The 25100-nt window shown below is 44.2% G+C and overlaps 1 protein-coding gene across 16 annotated transcripts in view; it reads left to right on the plus strand.

Annotated features, from left to right (window-relative positions):
- MICAL2 (microtubule associated monooxygenase, calponin and LIM domain containing 2) overlaps nucleotides 1-25100 on the plus strand; it is a 134365-nt gene that overhangs the window by 71577 nt on the left and 37688 nt on the right. For 6 of the 16 annotated variants that reach the window (XM_075048103.1, XM_075048112.1, XM_075048107.1 and 3 more), the window contains 7 exons: nucleotides 4434-4541; nucleotides 4979-5074; nucleotides 6477-6663; nucleotides 7714-7802; nucleotides 8143-8242; nucleotides 11160-11217; nucleotides 12542-12761. In XM_075048103.1, coding sequence (XP_074904204.1) covers nucleotides 4434-4541; nucleotides 4979-5074; nucleotides 6477-6663; nucleotides 7714-7802; nucleotides 8143-8242; nucleotides 11160-11200 — 621 coding nt within the window. In that variant the 3' untranslated portion in view covers nucleotides 11201-11217; nucleotides 12542-12761. Of the gene's footprint in view, nucleotides 1-4433; nucleotides 4542-4978; nucleotides 5075-6476; nucleotides 6664-7713; nucleotides 7803-8142; nucleotides 8243-11159; nucleotides 11218-12429; nucleotides 12762-25100 lie in introns of those variants that run through there. The other 10 variants (XM_075048114.1, XM_075048117.1, XM_075048118.1 and 7 more) reach the window with 7 other exon arrangements.

The following is a 25100-nucleotide window of genomic DNA, read 5'->3' on the forward strand; positions in this document are numbered from 1 at the left end:
CCTTCAGAAAACTGTGTTCATCTGAGCTTTGCATGAGTGAATCCACACAATACGTCATAAGAACTATGAAGATGTTGCAATCAGTAGACTTTACTGCCTCCAGAGTTTGGACCAACTACTTCCCTTCAGTGACGTGACTCTAATTACCAGCAGTAAGCAGAGCTGGGGTGTTTCCTACACGCAGTAACTTATTACTCAAATGTTGTTTATGTCAGAGGTAAAATATATGTAGCAGGTGGTATCAAAAGTAAATAAATTACCCACAGAGCAAAATAAGACTGGGAAAATCATAAAGGATATGAAACAACAAAGGGGAAGCATTGTATGCTTTTGGAGGCAGAGAGTATATTTCCTTTGTTTTACGAAAACACTACTGAGGCTTACTTGTTGGTTGGCTGTGGTGCTATAAATAATAGCACAGGGAAATACAGGAGGTAGCTTTCTCTTCCCACATTAATAACCACCTCGATCAACTTGCTGAAAAGCTTTGGCAACATGTCATTGATGGGTCAATAGTCTTAGTAAATCACAAACACCTGGGGGATTTTTGAGTGTTGTCTTGGTTGTTTCCTGAAAATCACCATGTGAGGTAACTCTTCAAGATTCCTTTCCAACAAAGGATTTAAAGCTACTGGTATAAACTTGCCTAAATTGTGAGTAGTAGCCTGTTACATATTGATGGTGGCCCCAGCACTACAAAATTGCATGCATGTGTGGGACTTCACGTACACCAGTAGCCTCAAGGGTAGTAAGTGCATGAGCAAAATATAAAACCTATTATGTGTATACTGAGTTTCTAAGGTACATGAGCAGCATCAGGCAGGCAGAGATCTGTGCACTGTAGATCAAAGCTAAGCCATGTAAGAGCTGACAGGTTCTCTAAAGGAATGTGTGTAGATTTGGGGTCAGACCCTCTCTCCTGCAACTGGAGTTTATTACACTTACTCGATTAAATGGGTGAGGGTGTTACGGAAGTCCTTGTCCACAAGCAGGGTGAGGTTTAGAGAAGGCACAGGGGGTTGCTCGACAGTTGTGCTGTTGTCGTATGAGGGCAGAAGTCACGAGCCTTGCAGGGCAGCGCTGCTCTTGCATGCCCTGTCCCTCCCATTCTCCGGGGATTTCTGATAGTGGCAGGTGCTCTTGGGCCTGCCCTGGTGGATTCTCGTCCTGCCCTGATATTTCTATTTTTTGATTGAATGGCATTTGAATAGAATAGAATATTTTCAGTTGAAAGGGACCTACAATGACCATCTAGTCCAACTGCCTGACCAGTTCAGGACTGACCAAAAGTTAAAGCATGTTACTAAGGGTGTTGTCCAAATGCCCCTTAAACACTGACAGGCCTGTGGCATCGACCCCCTCTCTAGGAAGCCTGTCCCAGGGTCTGACCACCCTCTCGGTAAAGAAATGCTTCCTAATGCCCAGCGTAAACCTCCCCTGGTGCAGCTCTGAACAATTCCCATGCGTCCTGTCCCTGGATACCAGGGAGAAGAGCTCAGCACCTCCCTCTCCACTTCACCTCCTGAGGAAGCTGTAGAGAGCAACGAGGTCACCCCTCAGCCTTCTCTTCTTCAAACTAGACAACCCCAAAGTCCTCAGCTGCTCCTCACAGGACATGCCTTCCAGCCCTGTCACCACCTTTGTTGCCCTCCTCTGGACGCATTCAAGGACCTTCACGCCCTGCTGAAATTGTGGGGCCCAGAACTGCACGCGGTGCTCAAGCGGAGGCTGCACCAGCACTAAATACGGGGGGATGGTCCCCTCTTTTGACCAGCTGTGTTTGATGCCCCCAGGGTGCGGGTTGCCCTCTCGGCTGCCGGGGCACGCGCTGCTGACTCCTGTTGAGCCTCCGTCAACCAGCACACCCAGACCTCTTTCTGCAGGGCTGCTCTCCAGCCACTCCTCTCCCAATTTACACTTGTGCCCAGCATTACTCCATCCTAGGTGCAGGATCTGGCATTTCGACTTGTTAAATTTCATCCCCTTAATCACTGCCCAATGCTCCAGTCTATCTAGATGCCTCTGCAAGGCATCTGAAAGGTGCAGTACCAAGGCCACAGCAAATTGATCTCGTCTTGACTACCCACATATCCAACTCAGTAAGGAGAGTGAGTACAGATCTTCCTACAGTAATACGTCCTTATTAAACAGTTTCTCTAAAATGAGATCTAATTAGTCCTCAAGTCCACTTGCTTCCTGCCCTCGCTGCTGGTGAGTAGCAACAATGCTTGTGTTGGTGGTTGTTGATTAGGAGACCAGAGCAGTCAACAATGTTTTGGTTGCTAGATTAAATTGAAATCCCATTTGCTTTTACGTGGAATGTGAGTTCCCATTCATTACAGGAACATTTCCTTTTAACAACATTTTTTAAAGCGCGTACAAAGGTGCAATTTTCTTGTTTTGACTGCTTTAATGTTGACATAGATTGTTCCAATGGGTGGAGAACAGAAATCAACCAACCTGATGAATTTCAAGGTGTAGTTCAGGCTCAAGGATACTTTTCCTGAAATTCAACTACTTGCACTTTAAGCATAGCCTTATTGTTTAACTCATTGCTCCAGCATTTAACTAGTTCAAGGTAAACTTTCTGCTTCAGCTGACTTTGCTTTCTTTTACCTAGGAGCTCATGGGTAATAAGTTGTATTTGGCCTAAAAGTTGCTCAGCATATTCAGAGGTGCAGAATTTGGGGAGGAAAATTTTGTCTTCTGTGATCTTAAACAATACAAAGGAACGTAGTTTTGCTGTAGTAGCAAGTAATCTCACTTCTTGTATTGGTTTATAATTTAATGTACCACTTAGGACAGCATTGTGGTATGTAATTAACAGTTTACTTTGCTGTTGCTACCCCACAAATTGCACAGATATTGAATAATATTTAAAAATCTTTTTATATTAAACAAAACCAAACAGTACAGAAATTTGACCCTTGAATGGCCTTTGTCATCTTGACATACATATTTTATATCTGCCTGGATATTAAGTTAATTATGGGATAACTCTCAAAAGATAAGGGGAGCTATAGGGGCACCTGTAAGGGGCTGGACATGTTCCCTTGAATTTTTTTTTTATTAGCAAGAATATTTTTATCCATCATAATTTTTGAAAACAGACCCACAATGGATTAAAGTTCTTCTTAAACTTGACAGAAAATGCTTTAAAATTATTTTAAAGTATCATGAATACCATTGCAATTATGTTTTTCTCCTTTCTTCATGGTAACTTTGATATTTTAAAACCTTTCAATTAGCAAGAGTTGGTGTGGTGGCAGTAGAAAAATCATTTTACTGAGAAGTGTGGGAGTTAAAATTTGGGCTCTGTCGGAGGCAAATAGAGCATAAGATATGAAATCAAGGATCCTTTTGGGGGAGAAAAAAAAATACGTCCTGACTTCAGAAGCAGAGTATCAGGTCCCTGGCTGTACCAGGATGGTCTTTGCTGCTTTTGCTACCAGAGAGGTCGTGGGATCTTATATTGACTATAAAAACTAAAATCAAAATCACTACAGAAAATTTGGTTTAGGGTAGAAAATATTTCTGTAAATCTATGAAGTCTTCACAGTCTTTTTTCCAGGAACAAAGAACTAGAGTACCTGCCTATTTGCTTGCCACGCACACGCACCTTTTTTCTTTTCCAGTCCCCAGGCATGTGTTTTGGCAAGGAAGCCTGGACCGTGCGGTCAGTGGTCTGGCTGTGGTGCGTTTGGAGCCACAGCCTAAGGAACTGCAGTCTCCTTGCAGGCCTGTCTATTTAATAAATTTGGTTAGAAACAGCCTAACATTCATGGCTGCAGTAGTGTGATGAAGCAGATTAAAGGAGATGTCCTCCTTTCATGAGGGTAGTTTCTCCAGTTTTCCATGGTGTTAAGATGAGTCTCTGGGGAGAGGGAGAATGGTTACTCTGTGAGCATCGACAGAATGTTTCTGTGCGGGACTTCTAGTACGTTTTCGTAGAATGTTTCCTGAAATGTCACAGTTTGGTCCATTAATGTGAAGTTTAGTCCCCACTCCGATTCTGAAATATAACAACAAAGTCCCAAGAAGTCAAAGTGAATAACAGGGTTTTTTTTTTTAATCTGTCAGAATGGTCCAACCCTGATAGCCAGGCAGTAGTTCCCAGCTCAGCCTTTTGTGGACACAGGGGAGGCTTTGTGCTGTGGAAGCAGCATTTGCTCCCAGTGGCTATTTCTCCGTCATCCGCAGGGAGAAGCGCGTGGGCTGCACGGAAGCCTTCTGTGGCCACCAGCTGGACCATGCTGATCATGCATGAACGTGCTTGTGCTCTGCTAGACATTGCCTTTGCTCTTTCTCCTAGCCTCTCTTTATTGTTGTTTGCATGTTTTCAGATCATTCTTGTCCTTTTCTCCTTAAGTTCTTTTTCAAGAATAACTAAAGCTCTTCCTTCTATTCTTCTTCATCTCCCCTTTTCTGGTTAGATGACTGTAGGAAAGGTCTCAAGTGCAGTTGGAGCTGTGGCTGAAGTTCTTGTCAATCTGTATGTGAATGATCACAGACCCAAGCCACAGCTTCCCCGCCTTGAACTGGTAAGATTAAACCCACAAAGAAACAATAACTTGACTGAAAAGAGTGGTGTTTCCAAAATGTCATCCTGACTTAAGACCCTGGTTGTGGAGCGCTTTAAGCATTATGAAAGGTCTTAGTCTAACGCTTACTAAGGAACCAAGTGCATATTGGCAAAATATGCTGATGTGTGGATGTGTTGGAAATGTTGCTCACTGTGTCTTCTATTTATATTTTTATTACTTGTCTGTATGAATTAAAACTTCAGGAGGCTTTTATTAAATGTAATTACTGGTACAATTACTAACAGAAGGTGATTATTAATCAGGGTGGCTTCTAAAGAAAGTTTTTTACAGTACATGTTTATGCAGTTATTTTTAACACACAAATGCTGAATCACCGTGCCTCATTTTGAAGAGAGCTGTTTTTAAACTCTGACACTGTTCTGTGTTGAATTCAGAAGCAGTCTCTGAAGAGAGCTACAGGTTCTTGCCCCATTCCTCATTCGCCATCTCCTGCCTCCACTGCTCAAAGCTGTCAGGTATTGGGAAGCAAAGTAAGGTGTTGTGCTGTGGTGATGTCACTTATTATTAGCCAGCACTAAACCCAATTGCTTCCACTTCATTGTAACTCTCTGTTCTATTAACATCGTATTTTTAAAAATGCATTTGTGTATTTTTTCCATTTGCATGGTTGTTCATTTGGAAAGTTTCATGCTCTGAAATGATCCATCACAGCAAAATGGATTACTAATGGCAGATTTGGAATGGGATTCTCAACTCTTAAGCACAAGACAATGTGACAATGACAACTGTGACTTGCACTTAACATTGAGAAATTGTTCCAAGGTCGTCTTTTGCTGGCAAATTAAAGATGAGTTGTGTGGACTGATGTGCTGATGTCTGAATGTGCCTGGACTCTGCCAAGCCTGCGCCTCCTCTGTCCCATGTGTGGGACCTCTCCTGTGGCAGTGGGCATGGTGGAAGGGGGGGAATGGTGATGGCTGTGGTAGATATAGGTCGGTACAGAGGAGCATCCTGTAACTAAGCATAATACAATAATGCAAAGTAACATCCTCATACCTGCCTCTAATAAGAAAAGGGAAGCCCGGCAGCATCTAATCCATTTATAATTTATTCTTCTGTACCTTTTGCATGTATATCCAGAGAGGATGAGATCTGTGGCAATTAAAGAATTCTAATTGCCAGCCCAAATTCAACAAAAACTTTCAAAATAGTTTCAAGTTGTTAATATGGATCATATTTTAAAGTCCAATGAGTTAAAAATATTCTGAATGTCTATGGTAGGAATTTAATTGATATTTAAAACAAACCAAGTCCCAGCTTGGGCTGTCGTCTCGGGAGGAACATGGCTGAGAGGGGAAGCCTGTCTGCGGCGATGTAAATGGTAATTCAGACACCAGCATCGAAGACGGTCAGTTTTTCTTCCTGGGCCTTAAGGCACGAGCCTAAGTTTTCCTCTGGAGTGTGTACGAACTGAGTATTCAGGGTGTCTGTGTTCTTAGCTCCAAATGTGTGTCTTGTTCGAGGCTGGCGAGGACTGCCTTTGCCCTCCCCTGAGGAACCGATGCGCAGAGCCGTGAGACGCGAGTGCCTGAGCCGGCGCGGTGCAGGGCGATGAATGGGCGCTCGGAGCTGATGCTGCCCTTGTGCCCGAGTAAACGCAAAATGTCCGTGAACTCCCAGAGGGAAGCTGGATGCAAGTCCAGCTGAAAACTCACCCTTAAAGTCCTTGTGATGTCTGATTTATGCATTGCTGCATAAACCTACAGAATTGCAGCAAATGAGTAATAAAAAAGCTGACTGATGCTTATCTTAATTGTATGTGGAGGGTGCTGTGTAAAACTTTGAGCAGCTAAAGCAGCTGCCCGCTTAACAATTTATATCTGGGTGTAGTGCAACGGTTTTATGTGCATTTCTATTTTTATCTTTTAACAGGGATCTCTGCGAAAAGAATTTCCTCAGTCTATCGGGGGGAGTGACATTTGTTATTTCTGCAAAAAACGGGTATATGTTATGGAGCGGCTGAGCGCAGAAGGCCACTTCTTTCATAGGGAGTGCTTCAAGTGTGAAATATGCTCTACAACGCTCCGTTTAGGAATTTATGCCTTTGATGTTGAAGAAGGTAATAGGAGCTATTTAAGAATATTTTAAAATGTCTGAGTATTGATGCTTTTAATGGAACTAGGGAAAAAGACCTGGCCAAGTAGCTCGGTCAGGAGGAGGTCTGCCAAGTATGTTGTTTGTGTCCATGCTGATCTTTGAGTCTTGTACTGGCAGTTCTAGTCTTTCAAAAGAATCCAGTTATGACAGACCTGAGCTTTAAATGAAGAAATCCTCAGTGGAAAATAACTTGTGTGACCAAAATGCAGTTTGTCCAATCACAGGTCAAAGCAGGGAGGACAAAAGGTGATTTTTCTCCAACAGTACAGAATTATTCTCATCTCTCATTTGTAACTGGCCATTAAATAATGTGATCTGTAAGGATAAGCTGTGATAGTGGCAGATTTATATGGATGGGGGGAATATAGGTTATTTCTTGCAAGATGTTATGGCTCAGGAGTTGAAAGCAGTAGTACTGGCCAAGCAGCAATGTAATTTATTCCAGTCTGCTTTAGAACGGGGGCGTTGAGATCTTGGGTACTCAATCCCGCTTACAGCCTGCAGTTTGGAGATGGGGAATTATTTTTTGCCTTTTTTTTTTTTTTTTTAAGTTTAGAAGGAAATTATTAAACTGAATTGAAATTCCCTTGCCGTTTCCACGTGATTTGAGTAGATCGGAGTAATAACCTGATCTCCTTCTACAAAAGGATTAAAGACTCAAGGCCAAAGGTAGTTCTTTTGCAGTCCAGAGAATCTTCTACAAAGACTTTTTTGAACTGATTATTTGACTTTTTGCTGCTTGATGTCTTGTGTTGGTTTCTGCTATTTATTAATCTTAAACCTGTGTGGCAGGTAAATGAACTTGCCTTGTTTAACAGATGTGCAAATCTGTGTACTGTAAAAGAAACCCATTCAGAGCGGCGAGCTATTCAGAGTCAGTGGCATGTTTCCCATTCCTTTTGCTGCCCAGCCATTAATTATCCCGATTTCATCTTTTTATAGACACAACAGTGGGTTTTCAGTCTGTATACATATAGATAAAATAGCATATAATTTATTTTTTCTTTTGTAGGTAAATTTTACTGTAAACCTCATTTTACGCACTGCAAAATCAGTACTAAACACAGAAAGAGAAGAGCAACGTTACAAACCCAAGGAAAGGTATGTATTGGTTATATTACTAATGCAGGAAATGTTGAGGCAGCTTTATCTGGAGCAGGGCGCAATACTTGTGTGTGTATATATGTGTGTGAAGATGTTTTCTACCTGATGTCCAGAAGTAGTAAAATCAATACTAAAATATAACTTCCTGATTCTGTTAGTTTGGCATATTTATAGTCTGGTTCTCAAAGGAATTTAGCTTTTCGTATACAAAGTAAAGTTGAACTTAAGAGCAATTGGAAGTGAAAATATATACGAAGACTTGAAAACAGTAACGGAAACTGGGCTTTTCAATATTTTAGAAGTATCTTTAACTTTTTTTTTTAATGTTTTATATAAGGAGGCAACAGAAGCATGGAAGAAAGAGGAACCCAAACCCACAGAGACCACCACAGAAAGCACTTTGTCTACTGCTAGCAGTCCAGAGGACAGGTCCCCAGGTATCCTGACTTCCTTCTTTAGGGGCGCGCTAAGCTGGCCCCTTCGGGTGACAAGGGATCTGCTTGACATTCCCAGACGCCTGTCTAACTGGATGCATGGTTTTCTGCACGCTACCAATCTTCATTTCAGGGACAATGCATATAACTATACCTACTTGTATGAACTCTTGAGCCTTGGTGTGCCATTCCTCTGTGCTCTTCTAGAGGTACTTGCTCATATGTACCGGGAAGCAGAGCTATCACTTGAAAATGTGCTTGAATGGGTGAAAAAATTCTATAGGGTTTAAATTCTTCTACGTGTCTTGCTCAGTTGTGCCTTTCAGATTTTCAAAATTAACAGCCTCATTATTTTCTTGAGGGTTTTTGTTTGGTTGCTTTTTTACTTTTCATGCAACTTAATGTGTGACTTAAATGAACGGTGGATTCCTTCTGCTATAAACGAGGTGCAATCAAAATTTTCAATATAAAATGTACTGTATGTTAGAGCATGAAGGGCAGTGTCCAGACACATTTCCAGAACATGGAGACAGATGAAGGATGTTTTGTGGATTGTTTTGGTTTGTTTTTTTTCTTCCCCATTTTATCCTGTAATCAGACCATTGGGAGGGTGGTACATTTTAAAACCATCCTTCCCGCCCCACCCCCTTTTTTCTTTTTTATGTTAGACCAAGAAAAAATGTATGTTCTTTCAGATATTTGGGGAATATTTATGACAAATGACTGGGTTTTGAAACCTGAATATGGCATATCTTTTTTTTTTTTTCCCCCCTTGCTTTCATCTTTGCTCTGGGTTATGAGGTTTATAACTTGCATGAATATGTTTTAAAAAAAAAAAATCATGTCATTAATTCACATTGCTCCTAGTCATGCCTTTTACATTTCTTATATGTGATAGATACCCTTTGCTGATAGTGGGTATAATCTGTACTACTAATTTATTTAAAGCTTTGAAATAAATTTGAAGAGCAAATCTTAGTGGAGTAAAGGCTTGATTGAAACTGTAAGTCAAAGGAACTGGTAGTGTAATGAGACCTGACTCATTCCTCAAGTTGAGGCTTCCTCATTAGGTGGCTGATTCGAGGAATATCAATTTATGGAGCACTCATCTGTAACTGAAATCACTGCTGTTGTGCCTCTGGGTAGGCACTACTCCTATTGTTTTTTGGAATTTTTTAAAAATACAAGTTTAGAACAAACAACAAAAACCTACAAATGTATTCTGAGGAGATTACTTCTTAGTTGGGTATTTCATTTCGATGTGTACAGCTGATGGCAGAAAGGTGAAATTCTATTATTTGGAGCAGCTGTTAAGTAGATCTTTCAGATGTCTCTCAACAAGGTCTACCTTAATCAGAAGGTGTCAGGACAGGTTAAATAAGCTATTTAGTAGCTTAATAGCAAGGAGACACCAACATCCCAAATTCTGACTACTTTCAACCTAGTTAGCCAGTGAGGTAAGCATGCTCCCTGCCTCTCAAATACTTAAATGTTTAAATTCAGAAGTTAACCAGGAAATAGGTAAATACATAGACATGGTAATATACATAGCCTAAAATTGAAAGCATCTGTAGCATTTATTTCTAGCCAAAAGAATGTGGCTTAAATAATAGGAAATAATGTCGCGTTCAGTTAGTGTTAAAGTTGAGGATCATCTTCCAGTGGTCTTAAATGACTGTGCTGCTTATGGGCTAGCAGGTTTTGATTTATTTTTTTTTAACGTAATGTGGAAAAAGATGATTTGAGTTGTTTTGTTTCTTAGGTATTAAAAGGAAATGCGTCTTCTGTTTAAAATAAATGACAAACTGGATTTTTCTTCCAGATAGTTTGACTTTCTTTAAACTATGAGGATAAAGCTTTTCACATTTTAGAGTGATTATGTGTTTTGGGAAAAAATGGTGAGCACATGCACAGAACTTGAAAAAGTGCTTGAAAAAAGTTGTTTAGGTATAAGGTAGCATTCGTTAGAAATAAATTGCCATTAATGCTCAAACATGTATTCAGCAAAACTTTGCTAGAATATTCACTGGACACAGCAACAATTATAGTAACATGGTGGGCATCTGTATGTATGTAAAGAAATGTATCTGTAGCTTTTTTTATGGCCCTTAAAAAATGCTTTGGAACACTGTATACTTTTTAATTATTTGCTGATATTATTAATGATTTGCTGATTATTAATGATAGTAATTGTTTCATCCAAAAAAGGAAAAAATCTGCAGTGCATTTTACCATGTTACTCCTGCAACACACTAAACTGCTAAGTTCTACGGTTTTAAAATTTGGGCTTGCCATTAATATTGATTTCAGTTTGTCAACAGCACAGTCTTTAGGAACACTTTTTCCTGAAATTTTCTCCTGCTGTTTACTACAGGAAATTTTCTCCTTTTCAGCAGAGTGAGAATAATGGTAAACTTGCAGAAAATGGTGACGTAGTAAGATACTTGGAAATCTTTGATGTCCAATGAATTTAAAGCAAAAGAATCTTACTAGTAGAAAGTTTAAAAATAAGTTAAAAAATAATTAAAAATATAGTATTGGCTTTATATAGATATGTAAAAGGGAATAAAATCTCTACATTCCCACAATAGAATTCAGGAACTTGCATAATGAAAACGTTTTCCTGAGGAATCTTAATTACACTGCCTATTCCACTGGGATTTTGCAGGTGATCTTGTTGGGCAGGTTTTTTATTGGTATCAATCTAATTGATGCTTCTTTTTTTTAATCTCTTCATATTAATATTCCACCAGTGAGATTCATACCTATTTGTCCTTGTTTAATGAACAAAGGCAGTTTCATTTTGGCCAATTCTTCTTTGTGCCTACGTAATCTTTCTGATGCTTTCCTATATAACCAAGTTAAGTTCTGTGTTTTTTTTCTTGCTGTCTTCTCTGTCAATCTCCCTCGTTGCTTTTAGTCCAATTCATCATTCCGGTGCTGCACCCGCTCACTGGCTGAAGCCTTTCTGCTCTCAGGTGATTTTTTTTTCTGCTTGCCAGTTCCAAAATTGTGTGACTAACACTGTTGTTTGACAGCATTTCATTGCGTGGTTTTTTTAAGACTTTTGGAGCAAACTGTGTGTGTCTGGTATATTAATGGATGTGCGCTTTGGCATGATCATTTAACCTGTTGCTGAGTTCACGGTTCTAGAAAAGGTAACGTCTGCGCTCTCTGTAGAGAATGTTTTTCTCTCTTTGTCTGTGCATGAACACTTCCTTGTGCCTTTAAGGTAAGTTAGGCAAGTAAATTGTTTCTTGAAAGAACTAGTTAAAGCCTTACTTCTTTCAAAATATTGAAGGAAAGATTTAAAATAAGGTCAGGACAAGATTAACGAACTGATTCTCCTGGTTGCGTGAGCACCTATTTCCATTGAGCTCGAATATGCAATGAGCAAGCAATGTTTGAGCACTGTGGTGCTTCCTAAGCACTTCTTTGCTTTCATGCTGGAAAAGTATGATATAAAAGGATTCTGTTGAAAAAGTAGCCAAAGCGATGCCAATTCCAGTCTTCTACCCCAAGTACCATAGTAGGCAGGCCTAACAGCAGTACATGTGCATGCTATTTTTAGTCTGTCATATCAAAATGCCAGGTTTATATAACCAGAGTGTTTTGAATTGTTTTGTTAACGAATTAACTAGGCCCCATTTGCCATTCTGATGAATGGCTTCGTCTTGCTGCATGAGACGTTGCCACTACTCTCCATGACAAATTTGTATGTGTATTTTACATAAGTTCCAGTGTGTGTAATCACATGTTGATAATCTAGAAGGGGAAACGAATCCAAACAAGAACCAAGGGCTCAGTCTGACAAGCAAGTGCTCTAAGGTTTTGGTTGACATGGTCATGACCTAGCCTTCCCTGCTGAGGATCCCTTTCAAAGGGAACGGCCTTCGGGAATTGATCTAAGCACCAATTTTCAGGAGGGGCCGAACACCCTCTGCCACTTGCCCCGTTTCGCACGCCTCGGCGAGGAATGCCGAAGGGCTGCAGCGTCCGAGCCCCACGCTCCTTATCTTGCTGACCTGTATGTTTGTGTGACTAAAGCAATATTATTAATTTGTGTGGGTATCCTCAAAAGTCTTGATGGCTTTGAAAGTCCCCACACTGTGCCCACGCAGAAACCTCTCTGTATTTTAAGCATCACTTCCTGCACAAATGGTTAGGACGTGACTTGCTGTGTATTTCAGGGCTACGGTGTTTTGTTACAAAGCTCAGCATGCTTTGAGATGAAGGCCGTGATGTGAAGGTCTGCCATTTCAAACCACTTCCCATTGCTGTGTTTTTTACCCTCTGTTGCAGAGTCTTCCTAGCTCTTCCTGGCCAGTGAGGATTCTGTCCTTCTCCTAAATCTTCTGTCTTCATTTTACTTTATCATCTTAACTGAATATTTTTATTAAATAGTTTTTAATGCTGTATTTAAATTTTCACATGGAAATTCTGTATTTTGCACACAGTGAAAATTGTTTTAGCTTTATTTATGATACTTGCTGTAAACAAAAATAAATGTAGTTCTTTTTAAGTCTCCTTGTTTCATCTCTTCCTTTAAAAAATATTTCCTGAGGACAGAGACTTAATAGTGACTTCACACTTGTTTGCAAATTCCTCTTCTGGTGGGTGCTGTTGCGTTATCTTTGTTGTGGCCTGACCCAAAGGCCAGAGAGTTTCACTGTGGTGGTGTAATCGCATGTGTGTCCCTTCTGAAAGGGATATACGTTGGGGTCCTTGAGAAGTTATCCCATCTGCTGCAGATCAGGAGGTGCCTGGTGTTGGGATTTATCCTTCCTGGGAATGCTAAATCGGTGTTGGTGAGCATGGGGGTTGCTTGTATTGCATACACAAATGGCGCTTCTCTTCGACTTCTGTTACCTTTCCCTATGTTTTTATTTTACATATAACAAATGTCGTAAAGGTCATGCTAAGTTAATGTGTTTGGGATTTTATATCGTGTACAGGAAAAGCAGGCAACAACTGTGGGTAAAGCTTTACCTTTGCTACTGGCTCTGGGGTGCTATTTGCGAGCTCCCTCTATCTTCTGGACCACTGGAAGCTATAGCTGATGGTGATCTATTATCTGTTAACAGGGGCCTTGTTTTATTTATTTATTTAGCCTTCTCTTGCTCTGCCATGACTTTTTTTAATTTTCATTTTTGTTTTTAAAGCTGGTGTTGTGGTTCTTTTTAAACAGCAGGTTTTCCAAAAAAGCTTTCCTAAGTAGTCCTCCCCTTCATCTTCTTTCTTTTGCTTGCTCTGCAATTCTTAAGCTATAATCTCTTCCTTTGTATTTCAAGAAAAAAAACAAATCCCAGAAAGAATAGTCCCAATAATTTAATGGAGAGATCATGTGACGTATTTTTTTTTTAAAGTTAATTCAAACTGAGCCTCACTAGGGTTCTTTGAATGACAGAAATGAATTTTTTGAAAGTGTTGCAAAACACAGTGTTGCTAAAGAACACCGAATGTTATTCCCAATGAACTATTCCATCATCCCTGCCAAAGAAAAAGCACCATGCACAGTAGGAAGTTTGCTGTCCGAGGGGGCGATGATTTACATAATGAAAACATAGGGCAACAAATACCATTTAAGACAATACTTGGCACTTCCTTAATTTGAATGGACAAAGCAATTTGGGTAGAACTAAATTTACTCTTTGCGCAATTTACAGTTTTGGAGCAGGCCCATTTCTGTCATCTTTAGTTGACCATTTTAGGCAGAGGCAGTGGCATGGAAACATCAGAAGAGGTTTTTGTGTCTGCAGAAGGTGATGATTTATTTGGCACTGAAGCTTTGAAAGGCATCAGATGTTCATGCTGTTCTCATAAAGTTTCACTTATTCCTGCTAAAATATCAGTACAATAACTTGGAATTGGGGTAATCTTAGAGTCTAGGTTTGTTGTAATTGTGTTTCTCGTGGTGGCGCAGAAGTCAAATCACTAGCAAATCCTATCACTAGAGGGACATACCTAGCAGTAAGCAGTCCATACCCTGGAATGTTAGTGGACGAGACAGGACACAGTATACAGAAAAGAAGTAAAACAGACAAAATGAGCAACCTGAGGGGAGCAAGTTCATGTTAGGTCCCTCACTCTCAGTCAAAATCATTACACAATAAAACAAAATATTCCTTCTTTTGCTCTTAGTAATGCTGCTAAAGGAAGAGAGTAGTGGGTTAAGTTCTGTGCAAGTTTAACAAGCCTAATTTGGGACTCCTGTCCTCCTCTGGCCATGTGAGCAGACCTCCCTGTGAGTAGGAGGCCTGAATCCTCCTATTGCTCTTGTGTTGAGCTCTTCCAAAAGCTCCAGTGCTCACGGTCTCCAGCAAGCACGTGCTCTTACTAATGCACACCAAAGCAGTAATGCTTTGTCCCTGCGCATAGCTGGAATTGGCAGCGGTGCTGGTTTGAAAGGCAAACAGGCTGCTACTCTGGTCTTGAGCTGCCGCTGAACTGGGTGCCTTCCAAAAATCGTGGTTTCGGAGCAGATGATACTAATGCCTCTTTACATAGTTAATGCTTTCTAAGACTTGGAAGCTGCTTGATGTTATAGATACCATTATAGCACTAGAAGTGCAGAGGTGACGTTTGCTGTGTCTGGTGACCACAGGAGTTGCTCTTTCTTCCTCTTTATACTGGTTCAAATGGGTTCTGAACTTCTCTGTTGTCACTAGGGCAAATGGGATTGGAAATACGTACACAGATGTGCTTTTTTTTTTTTTTTTTGAAAAGCCAGGCTAATCTTTCATTCTCAAAGCAAGGCAGCATTACCTGCCTAGATGTCTGTTAATGAAAATCAAACATGTTGGGATTCTGTAAAGGTAACCTTCCTTTATTATAATTATGTTAATGCTTTATAATGAAAAAGATCTTGCTGTTTTTAAACATACTTGATTTGAAAAAATTAGTACAGACAAAACCTCTTAAAATTGCTCAAATTGAAACATCAGCCTTTCATTAACTCTACCAAGAAGAGTAATTTCTGTTCCTCTCAGTTTCTTCTAGATTGCTACAGCTATAAAATGCCAGTGAAAGTTGCTTCTGTATGTATTCCAACCTCAAGCAAGGGCTATGGTCTGCGTTTTCCCACAACATTATGGCAATTAGTTTCTATAATGGGCTTTAATTCACTGCTGGCTCACTCATTCCTCACATTCCAATCAAAAGAATGAGTTCTGAAATGCACTGAATTTTGCATTATTATTCATGTTTTTGAAGGCATGACATGTTTGCAGAAGACTTGATTTTTTTTTGCATGAAAGATCATGTCACTGAAGATCAGAAGACGTTTTGTATTAATGCTTGATCCAAGTATACATATTAGTCATGTAAATATTTCCCTAAGTCTCTTTCCTTTTCTTCATGAACTGTGTTAACATAAGAAGAAGGGAGGCTTTGATCTCATCTCATCAGGTGGTGGGCTCCAAACTTGTTTGAAATTGATGGAATTTCTGATATATTTTTTTTAAATGTGAAATTACAAAGAAATTTGCATGTTGCTGTAGTCTTGAATTTGCTCTTCCAGCATTTATTCTGCAGGTATTCATTCACGTCTTTCTTTTAAGGTTTTTGGTGCTTTGAGTCTGGGTGCAAAAAATATTATTTTGACAGACACTGATCACTCTAGGGACTGAACTGTTGTTGCTGCACTCTGAATTCACAATTACTACATGCATTAATATACCAGACTAACACAGATTGCTCGATAAAATATGTATTTACTCTAAAATTACGGAAATAGTGGGTTGTTACAGCAGTTTTTGTTTGAGAAGCAATTTTCCATAAAGATACACATTCAGTATATGTAGTAGGTTTTTACTGAGTTGCTTTTTCCTTTATCTGTATTAATTTTTGCTTAGTTTGTATTAGAGTGTTAATGTGCACCATCCCGGATGCATTCAAAAGTTGTGTGCTTTGGGCTTTGTCTTGCTTTGCCGACTTCAAATTCCCTGGTTAAGTTTCATGCCTGAATTCAGAAGTGTCTGTTATTGAGTAAGTAATGGATACTTGGCCAAAGTGTTGTCCTGCTGAAGAACTTGTGTAGATGCTGGCGTGGGCCCCCAGGGGAGTGGGAGAAGGTGGGCTCCTGGTGTGGGATGGCAGGAGGGGGCCGTGGAGGAGCCTGTCACTGGGCTGTGGGTGGAGAAGGGGCAGCAGGAAAGTGTTTGTAGGCGCTGGTGGTTGGCAGCACAGGCAGCAGCGTCCCACCCCATGGATGGTGGGAGAGCCAGATGCCTTTTTTCTTTGCCATTTTTAGCCACCATAACATGGAAATGACTTCTGTAGACGTATGAAGCAAGCATGAGGAGAAAGGAGGAGAAATGTGGCAAGAACTGAAATCTGTGAAATGTCAGACACCGTATCTTTTACAGGAGTCATTTTTCAAGGATGAAAAACTGCCTGGCAGTTTCTCAGGTGTGATGAAAAGTCTAAGTTTGGACAGGACATCAGTTTGGGAATGCTGCTAGGAGCCCTATAGCCTCCAAAGGCAGATTTGTGAAATACCTTAATGGGATGTGTTCGGTTTCAAACTGTAACACGGGTCATCCTCCCATGCAGCCTTACGTGTTTTGAAGCTCAGGTTACGGGGCACAGCTGAAGCTATAACGGGTTTGAGCTCCAGTTGCGCTCCAGTGTGGGCTGGCAAGCAAGTGTATTACAGCAAGACCAAGGTCTAACCGATCGGGAGGTGTCATAGTTTTTCCCCCATCCCCTCTTGCAGCCCCATGTGGGCTGTGCTTCCCTGGCGAGTCCTTTCTGCTCTGTATCTCATCCCTCAGCTCGCTGGGTTTGTTTCAGCTGTGCTTCCACAGCGCTGGTAGGAGATGCCTTCCTTCTGCCCCCGCAGCTTTCTTAAAGCACTGCTATATTATAAGGACTTGTAAAATTTTTTTTGGTTTATTATACAGTAAGAAGTCAGAAAGGTGGTAAAGTGTGCTGGGTGTGCTACAGATCAATTTGTGGTCTGCTGACTGAATTTCTTAATGTCAGTTTTTGATGCCAGCCGGTGTTTGCTTTCACCATCAGAGCTGCCTACATTTATGAGTAACTCCACTTCAAAATTGTTCACTCCTGTCATTGCCTTAGTCAGCAGCTCCATACAAGGCCAGGCAGAGGTCTGCTCATCCTGTGAATGAGTTATGGGGTGACACAGTTTAATGGCAGGCCAAGAGCCTCAGGATTACTGACCAGGAAAGCAGGATGCAAGTTAGGCTGGGATCTTTTTTTCGGGGGGGGGGGGGGGAGGCGGGGACAGACACTGTGTTGTATTGGGCCAGTTGCACAGTGGGGAAAGTGAGCCGTGTGCCAGCCCTGGGTGCCTGGGCACCCGCCTCCTGCTGATAAGAGCAGCACTTGAGATTTCGGTGGTGCTTTTCACCCGAGGACCTGAAAGCCCTTTGCCAGCCTGGAATGGCTGGGGCAGCTGCGGGTAAGTACTGCTCCTGCTTCACAGCCCTCAGGGAGTCACAAGAACGGGATGTGTCGGAGGCGCTCAAACATCATATCCCAAATGTAGGTTGCAACACCTAATTCCAGTAAGTTTCCTTCTCCGCCCCCCCCCCCCCCCGAAACAAGGCCCACATGCAGATACGCAACATGGGAAGGTCTGTAAGAAATCAGTCATTTTTTTTGTCTGCTTTTCCTGAGCCGCAGAGCAGGTGCTGAGCTGCCTGCCCTCGGGGCAGGGCAGTTGTGGCAGGGTCCCCTCTCACTGCCAGCAGCAGGTATGAACAATTTCTTACCCCTTCCAAGGGCCCAGCCAGGGGGTCTCCACGCAGTCAGCCCCCAGACCTTGTGTTTGGTGTGGGGGGACCCCCAAGCTGGGCAGATCAGGGTGCTCTTGGGGGCATTTTCTGGACCAGCCTCCCTGCAGAAACTTTATTCCTGGCCGCCAGTACGCTGGGTGTGTTGTGGCCCAAAGCAGAAAGATTGACATAATTTTAAAATTTGTTGTTTCCTGGCTCTGTTGCGTTTCTGGTTTTCATCTGCCTTCAGGGATGTTCTCTGGGTTTGTATTAGTTTAAGTTTTAGTACTTTGGTTAGCTCGGCAAGGCTTGCTTCTTTCTGCTTGTGCAGGGCTCCCGTTTGGTCTGACTTGCCTTAGCCAAGAAATACCAGGAGAGCTCTCACTGTGCCTTGCTTAAAAATGAATTCCCCTCTCATGACTTAAAACCAGCTAAAGAAGAGGAGGGAGAATAAACGTGAATGATTCTGGCTGCTTATGGCACGGCAGCATTCACTTGATGGGGAGGCTGCCGCAGCTGGCGCAGTTGGGGATTTTTCAGTGGAGCATCTTTGACCATTTTTGTCCAAGACAGACAGAAGCACGCACACAGCAGCCACTCCTGAGCAAAGCTGATAAAATGCAGCTGCCCTGAGCCAGCTGGTGTCCGAGGCGCTTGGCCCAGCGCTCCCGGTGGGGAGGGGGACGTCATTTGGCAGAGCTCGGGCTTTGTGCCGGCACGGGCGGCGCGTGCTCTGCCCGAGGTGGGGGGGAAACAGCCAACCCGGTCCAGCTGCCCCAGCGGGGGCTTGGCTCTGCCCAAATTTGGCTGGTTCCCGAGCCCTTGTCATCTCATTGCCAGGTCACAGTAATGTGATTTGTCTGATGCTGGTTTAGCGGATGACTCAGGAGCAGCAGCAGCCCGTACAGAAAGTCAGGCTGCCTCGTCAAGTAGGACTCGCCAGTATGAATAACATCTGCTTACGTTGGCCCTGGTGTTATCAGTGGGGGCACTCGGATGCTGGAACGATCAACGCCTTATAAATGGTAATCACAGAAAGTGCTGAGAGCAGTCTGCGAAGCCCTGGGTGGGTGGACGCTAAGCCCCTTTGGAAGGGGTTTCTCCTTTGCCACGTGTGCAGTGGCACGCTGCTCCTGGGCAGGTTTCTGAAAGGGAGCCGTGCCAGGGACTGTCACAGGACCATGGTGTTTTCATCACCTAAGCAAAACCCATTGCAATCGCACTGCCAAGCACGGCATAACATGGAAATAGGTTTCGGTGCTTCTCTGTGCAGCCCTGAATTGGCACGGTGTGCTTGAGACGCCAGCTTGTAACTCAGCACCTTTCCCTCATTAAATTGGGCTGGCGTGTTGGCAAAGCCTTTGGGACCAGGAGGAGGGATGTGATGATACATTTATCTGTTTTGAGGTAGCAGAGGGCGCTTGCCTGCTGGTAGACTGCATTTAGCAGTTTGTTAGTCATGGAGGGGCAGTAAACAGCTCTGAGATTTGAGCTTTCAAAAATCTGAGCTTGAGCTTTTTGGCAGAGCGGTCTAGTAGAGCTGGCACGGTGGTGCCGAGACCGTGAGACAGCATCAGTCCTGGATTTTGGGTCTGCGCAGCTCCGTGCCCTGTGCAAACCCTCCCCGGTCCCTGCGGGGGCTGGCAGTGACGCCCTGCGACGCGGGGAGGGCTTCGCTCTCTTCCAGCGCGAGGCCGACGGGCCCGTGCGGCTCTGCTGCTCCTGTTCTGCTGGAGCAAAACCGGCACGGGTGCCTGGTAGCCGTGGGGAGACCTGCCCTGTATTTCCACGGGTACAAACTGCCTTAAAATCACTCCAGGAGAAAATGACTAACAAAACTAATTGCAAGCTTTCAGGGCTTTAAGAATATTCACGTAGCTCATGTCTGTAATATGCAGCATATTACAGACAAGACAGACCTCTCCACTGCTATGCTTGGCTGTCAGCTTTGCCCTTGTACCTGAGGGAGGGAGGCGAACCAAGGTATTCACAAAAACACTCCAGATCCCTGATCCCGCATGCCGAGACATTTCCCTGTCCTTGTTCCTGGGCTTTGGGATGACTCGAGGGGGTGTCCCCGCTGCGGAGCTGGGTCGTGGCTCTGCACGCACGGTCTCACTGCCATGCCCCCTCCTTGGCCGCTCCTGCTGGGCACAGAGCCTTTGCAGGAGAGCGGTGCTGCTCGAAGGCCCATCAGATGCTGACATGCATCCAGACCGCTGAGGGTGCTGGTACAAGAAGTTACTTAAAAAGGCAAAAATGTTTTTTAGGTTATGGTGGATCATCACCGGGTGTTACTCTGTAAGCGTGCAAATTTTACAAGCCTGTCATTGAGAAAATCACCGTTGCAATGATCTTTCCGTGAGCAGAAGAACCATACTGAATTTGCATGCTTCTTGCTAGCATGAAGCTGCCTTGAGCCTGTGCGCTTTCTTCAGGGCTCAGCCAGGGAGAGTGTCTCCAGAGAGATGAAGGGAAAGGTCTCTTAAAAACTTCTGCAGTAGGGCTGCTGCTGGACTTGTATATACATGGACCTCCAAATACCATCATTATATTCCTAATTAGAGGCTGCTACTTTTGCCGAGCCATCAACAAACTACAGTTTGTTTCTCAGATTTGATAAACGGCTCAAAACAGGCCCCTGCCAAGTTACCAGCCCTGCCCGGCTCCTGCTTGGTGGCCGTGCTGAGATGGGAGCATCTTTGTGTAGCCCGTCCTCCCCTAAAGCGCGATGAAGGATTCGGAAGGGCTGGGGCTCTGGGTGCAGGCTGGCAGTCCAGCGCGTGACCTTGCCGTGTCGTTCCAAAGGTTTGGGTTGCTTTGTTGCCTTCTCTGCTCCTTGGTACAAACTTCCCTGAGTGGTCCGGTCTGCTCAGCCACAGTCTCTGCTAGGTCTGATGTGTGAATTCCTGCAAGTCCACCAAGAAGCCATGAACTGGCTGAAGATGGTCTTGCTGTCCAAATGTTCTCTCTATTTTACCTTTAGTGAGTAAATGACTGTGGTGTTTGGATTATTGGTGCTGTGGGGAAAACCTGAGGATTTGTGCTCTGTGACCATATCTGTTCAGCTGCAATAAGGCCCACCTCCAAGTTTTATAAACCTTTCTAGCGTTGCAGAGATCTTGTAACATCTTTGTCTCTCACTGGCCTCACCTCTGACTCATTCGAGACTTGGCGCAAAAATTGTTGTCTCAAATGCAAGGGTGAGCTGGCACAATATTGAATTGAGAAAACTTGGCATGACACTTAATGGAGAATAAAAGTGTGTTTTACTGGAAAGAGGTTTGCATCTGTGTGTGGGGTCTGCAGGGGCTGTTTGGCCAAGCCCATACGTTGGAGTGAGTTTTGAACAACTCTGACCTCCGGGTGAGCGCTGACCCGGATGCGAGCCCTGTGGATGAAACTTTAGGAATACTTCTCGGTTACCACACGGTTTAGCTAAATCCTTGCCTTGTAAGGAAAACAGTCGTTTCTCTCCCTGTGTGAGGAGGATGAGGTGGGTTTTGAAATACAGATAAAGGAGAAGTTGTTTATCCAAATTTTTCATCGTGTTTGAGTGGGCAGGCCAGATGAATACAGGATTGTTCTGTTGAAATCGCTGGCTGTTTTGCTGCCGTTTAAATAACGGAAGGCAGCTAAGCTCCACTGCTTGCATTAAAAAAAAAAAAAACAAACCAAAAAAACCCTAAAGCCGTGCTATTTGCTCTCAGTGCAAGTCAGCCAAGGACTCTGATCAGGAGACCCCTGACTAAGGAGAGACACTTGCACTGAAGAGATGGGCAGTAGAGCTCGAATGTGGAAATGCTGGTGCTAAAGCGAATAAACTCGCTGCAGGCTTTGGCCGGGCAGGCAGCGTCTTCTCCAAAGGCCGGTTGCCCACACCACGCCGTGGTGCAGCGTGCCCTTCGTCGGTGTGTTCCGTGCCCTCGGGACCCATGAGTTGGGAAGAGGAAGCGTGAGGCTGGTTTTGTGGTACCGCAGAGCTGTTCTCATTGCTTTGATGGGCAGAGCCCCTCCAAGCCTTCGCCTCAGGCCAGGTCCACCTGCTGTGGAGCCAAGAAGATGTCCCTGGCCCCAGAAGCTGCCCGGCTCAATACCAGAGCCAGCCTGTAGCTGGGTGAGGGCTGTCGAGGTTTGGAGCTGGAAGAGGAGGGAAGGGAGCACCCAGGAGCCCGCTGGCTAGCAGGTGGTGGTAGGGACATCGCCCTGCGAAGGGAAAGGCAACCGGGAGGTCGGGGATCAGTTAGGCAAAGCACAGTGTGCTTGGCAGGAGAGGAGGCAGGAGAATGGGGAGATTGATGGAAATGACAGCGGAGTGAGGAGGAGGTTAACAACAACTTAAGGAATGGAGAACTTAAATTCTCTTAATCCCACCAGACCTTCAGGCAGCAAGTTACGGTTGTGTAAGCGTAGTCCATAAAACAGACAGCATGAACGCCGGGTTGCGCAGGCTGCGGAGGACCTGCTGCTCCTTGCTCGGCAGAGCCGGGAGGGCTGTCCCGCCGGCTCGCGTCCCCTCACCCCTGCGCGGGAAAGCACCAAAGTACACGGAGGATTTGGAAATTAGCACGTTAGCTCCCTGGCTCGCTCATACTGGCTAGCTTAGGAAATTTCAGCACCTAAAAAACGCAAGTCAGTTGTTGTTAGGACGTTTCCACTTTGACTGGCCAGCAGCGTGCTGCGAGATATTTGTGGCGTGTGCTGCCTGTCCCTGCAGCCGTACTCGCGTGACAGATCTGGCCAGCTGACTGTGGCCTAAGATTAACGCCTTCCCATGTGCCGCTTGTCCGTGCCCCTCTGAGTAAATTATTTGAACGTTTTGGCAAAGGATTAATAGGGACTCCGGTCCAAAGTCTGCTATGGAACAAGCGTACTCACTGCTGGAGGTCTTTAGCATGCTGAGACATAGAGAGTAGGAAATCTGAAGTGAGTGTGATGGAAATGAAGTAAGATCTTACGCAAATGCTATTTTGAGTGACTATTTCCTGAGGTCTGGGTTCTCCTCCGATAACGTCCGGTGCTGCCCCGCGGAGGTCAGTGCCACGGCACCAGTTCGCAGCGGCAGGAATCGGCGCCGTGCCCTTTCCTGTCCCGCAGACCGGACGTCTCTCTAGTTTTTACATTGTGTGAGTTTATCTTAGAAAGTTCAATTCCTCTGACTCAGTCTCTTCGCTTCTAGTAGAGAATCTCCTGTGCTGGGGAGGAAACCTGATGCGGGAGCGAGAGTGCCGGCTGGCCACGGAGGTGCCTGCAGTGTCGCCGGCTGCCTGGGTAATTCCAGATGAGTGGTTTGGTCCACCCGTGTGCCCCTTCCCCTTTGGCAATAACAATAAGGCCATTTTGTGTCTTCTGGTGAAGAAGTGGGATAACGTGGTAAGTACAGCCAGGCACAGATGTATGAAAGGACTCAAGCACTAGCAAAATTGGGTATCTCGGAGCTTATGTGGGAATTGCCACCTTGGATTTAGGAGCTGAATGTCCATCTTGATCCTTCTGCAAGAGCTTGAGTTTCCCCAGAAAGCAGGGGTGGCAGGGGGGGCTGCTGCATGTGCCCAGAAGTGTCAAAGAACTCGGGCTTATCCCCTGCCTGAGCACAGCTCAGCCTCCACCGAGGCTCTGTCTGCCTCCTCTATGAGGGCCAGTTTATCACCCAGCTCAGTGCATGACCAGTTAATTGTAATGGTCACTAGAGGTGCCAGTCTGAGGTACTTAATTCTCAACCTGCAGTGTGATGGGAATGAGGGCACTGAGGTTTAGAGCCCGGTTTCCACCCTGGAGTCAGATTTCCAAAAAATCAGTGTCCTCCCACTCAGCCTGGCTGTGCTGATGTCTCACTGAGGACCTGACTGCCCGTGCTGCAAGGATGAGTGGCTGTCCGGGGTTCAGGGAGAGCTGCGAGGCTTCCAGCTGGAATGGAGACGTACGAGCGCTGCTTCTTATTTTGCCTAGCATCTGTTCAGGAGCATAAAGGTATGCCTCACCTTTGTGTAAGTAGTCAGCCTTTGGGCTGATTCAGGAAAAATCAGTTCAAACAGCCCTTCTTACCTTTTTGTGCAAATTAAGAGCTTTAAAGAAGTCCCGGCTTTCATTTTAAAGTCCTTGTTTATATCAGATCATATTTTTCCTTTTTGATGCTCCTTTAAAATTAACGGCAGCGATGGCTGGTGGTGGAGTCGCAGCTGATGGCTGGTTGGATTTGTTTGCATTGCTGTGGAGAGACAGGCAATAATTGCCAGGCGGACCCCAGGCCTGTGGAGGCTCTAGGCTTTTGTTCGAATTGACCATGCTCTTTCTCTGCGGTGTTTACATGAATCCAGCAGCAGCTTGTCCCTGCTCTCTGTACTGGGTCTGTACCCCTCTTGTTCTCAGGGATTGAAATCTCTCCCTTGCGGGAGCCCGAAGTGCTCCGCCGGGCTGTGTTTCTCCGTGCAGTGCCTGCCTGCAGCACTGGGGGATCGGGCTGGTGCTGCAGGAAGGGCTGTGTTTTAGGAGAGACCAGTCAAATTGTGTAACATCATCAGAGCCTACAAAAAACCCCCTGACGCTTGGGCGTCTGGGACATCTTTGCCTTTTGTTTGAGCCTGTTACCCAAGGTGCAGCCCTGCAATGAGAAGCAGTGGTACTAACTTTAATCTTTTCGAATGTCCTGCAGAACGTGTAACCCAGTGTTTGAGTTCACGTGCACTCGTGGATGTCCCACGCAGTGAAACACCAAGGCGGTCCAGTTTCTGCTTTTATGGAGTTGAGTGCAATGTAGTTTATTCAACTTTATATGTCACAATAAATATTGATTAAATCTGGTAGTAAGGAGTGGGTTTGCTTTCTAATCCTAGACTGGGTTGAGTTGGAAGGGGCCTTTAAAGATCTAGTCCACCCACCCTGCCATGGGCAGGGACATCTTTCACTAGATCGAGGTGGATGCTAATGCAGGATGCTGATCTTAAACCTGACTAGTGTTGCTGTGAATGCAAACTTATCTTGCTCAGAAAAGACTCAGCTGTGTAACAGATTCCTGAGAGGGTCAGCCTCTAGGTGCAGAATTAAAGAACAGAAGCTACCACGATACCACCCCCCACCCCCCAAAAAAACCAAACAAAAAAAAAAGAAAAGAAAAAATCAAC

Source organism: Buteo buteo, chromosome 16 (assembly GCF_964188355.1).
Source record: "Buteo buteo chromosome 16, bButBut1.hap1.1, whole genome shotgun sequence".
Taxonomy (NCBI): domain Eukaryota; kingdom Metazoa; phylum Chordata; class Aves; order Accipitriformes; family Accipitridae; genus Buteo; species Buteo buteo.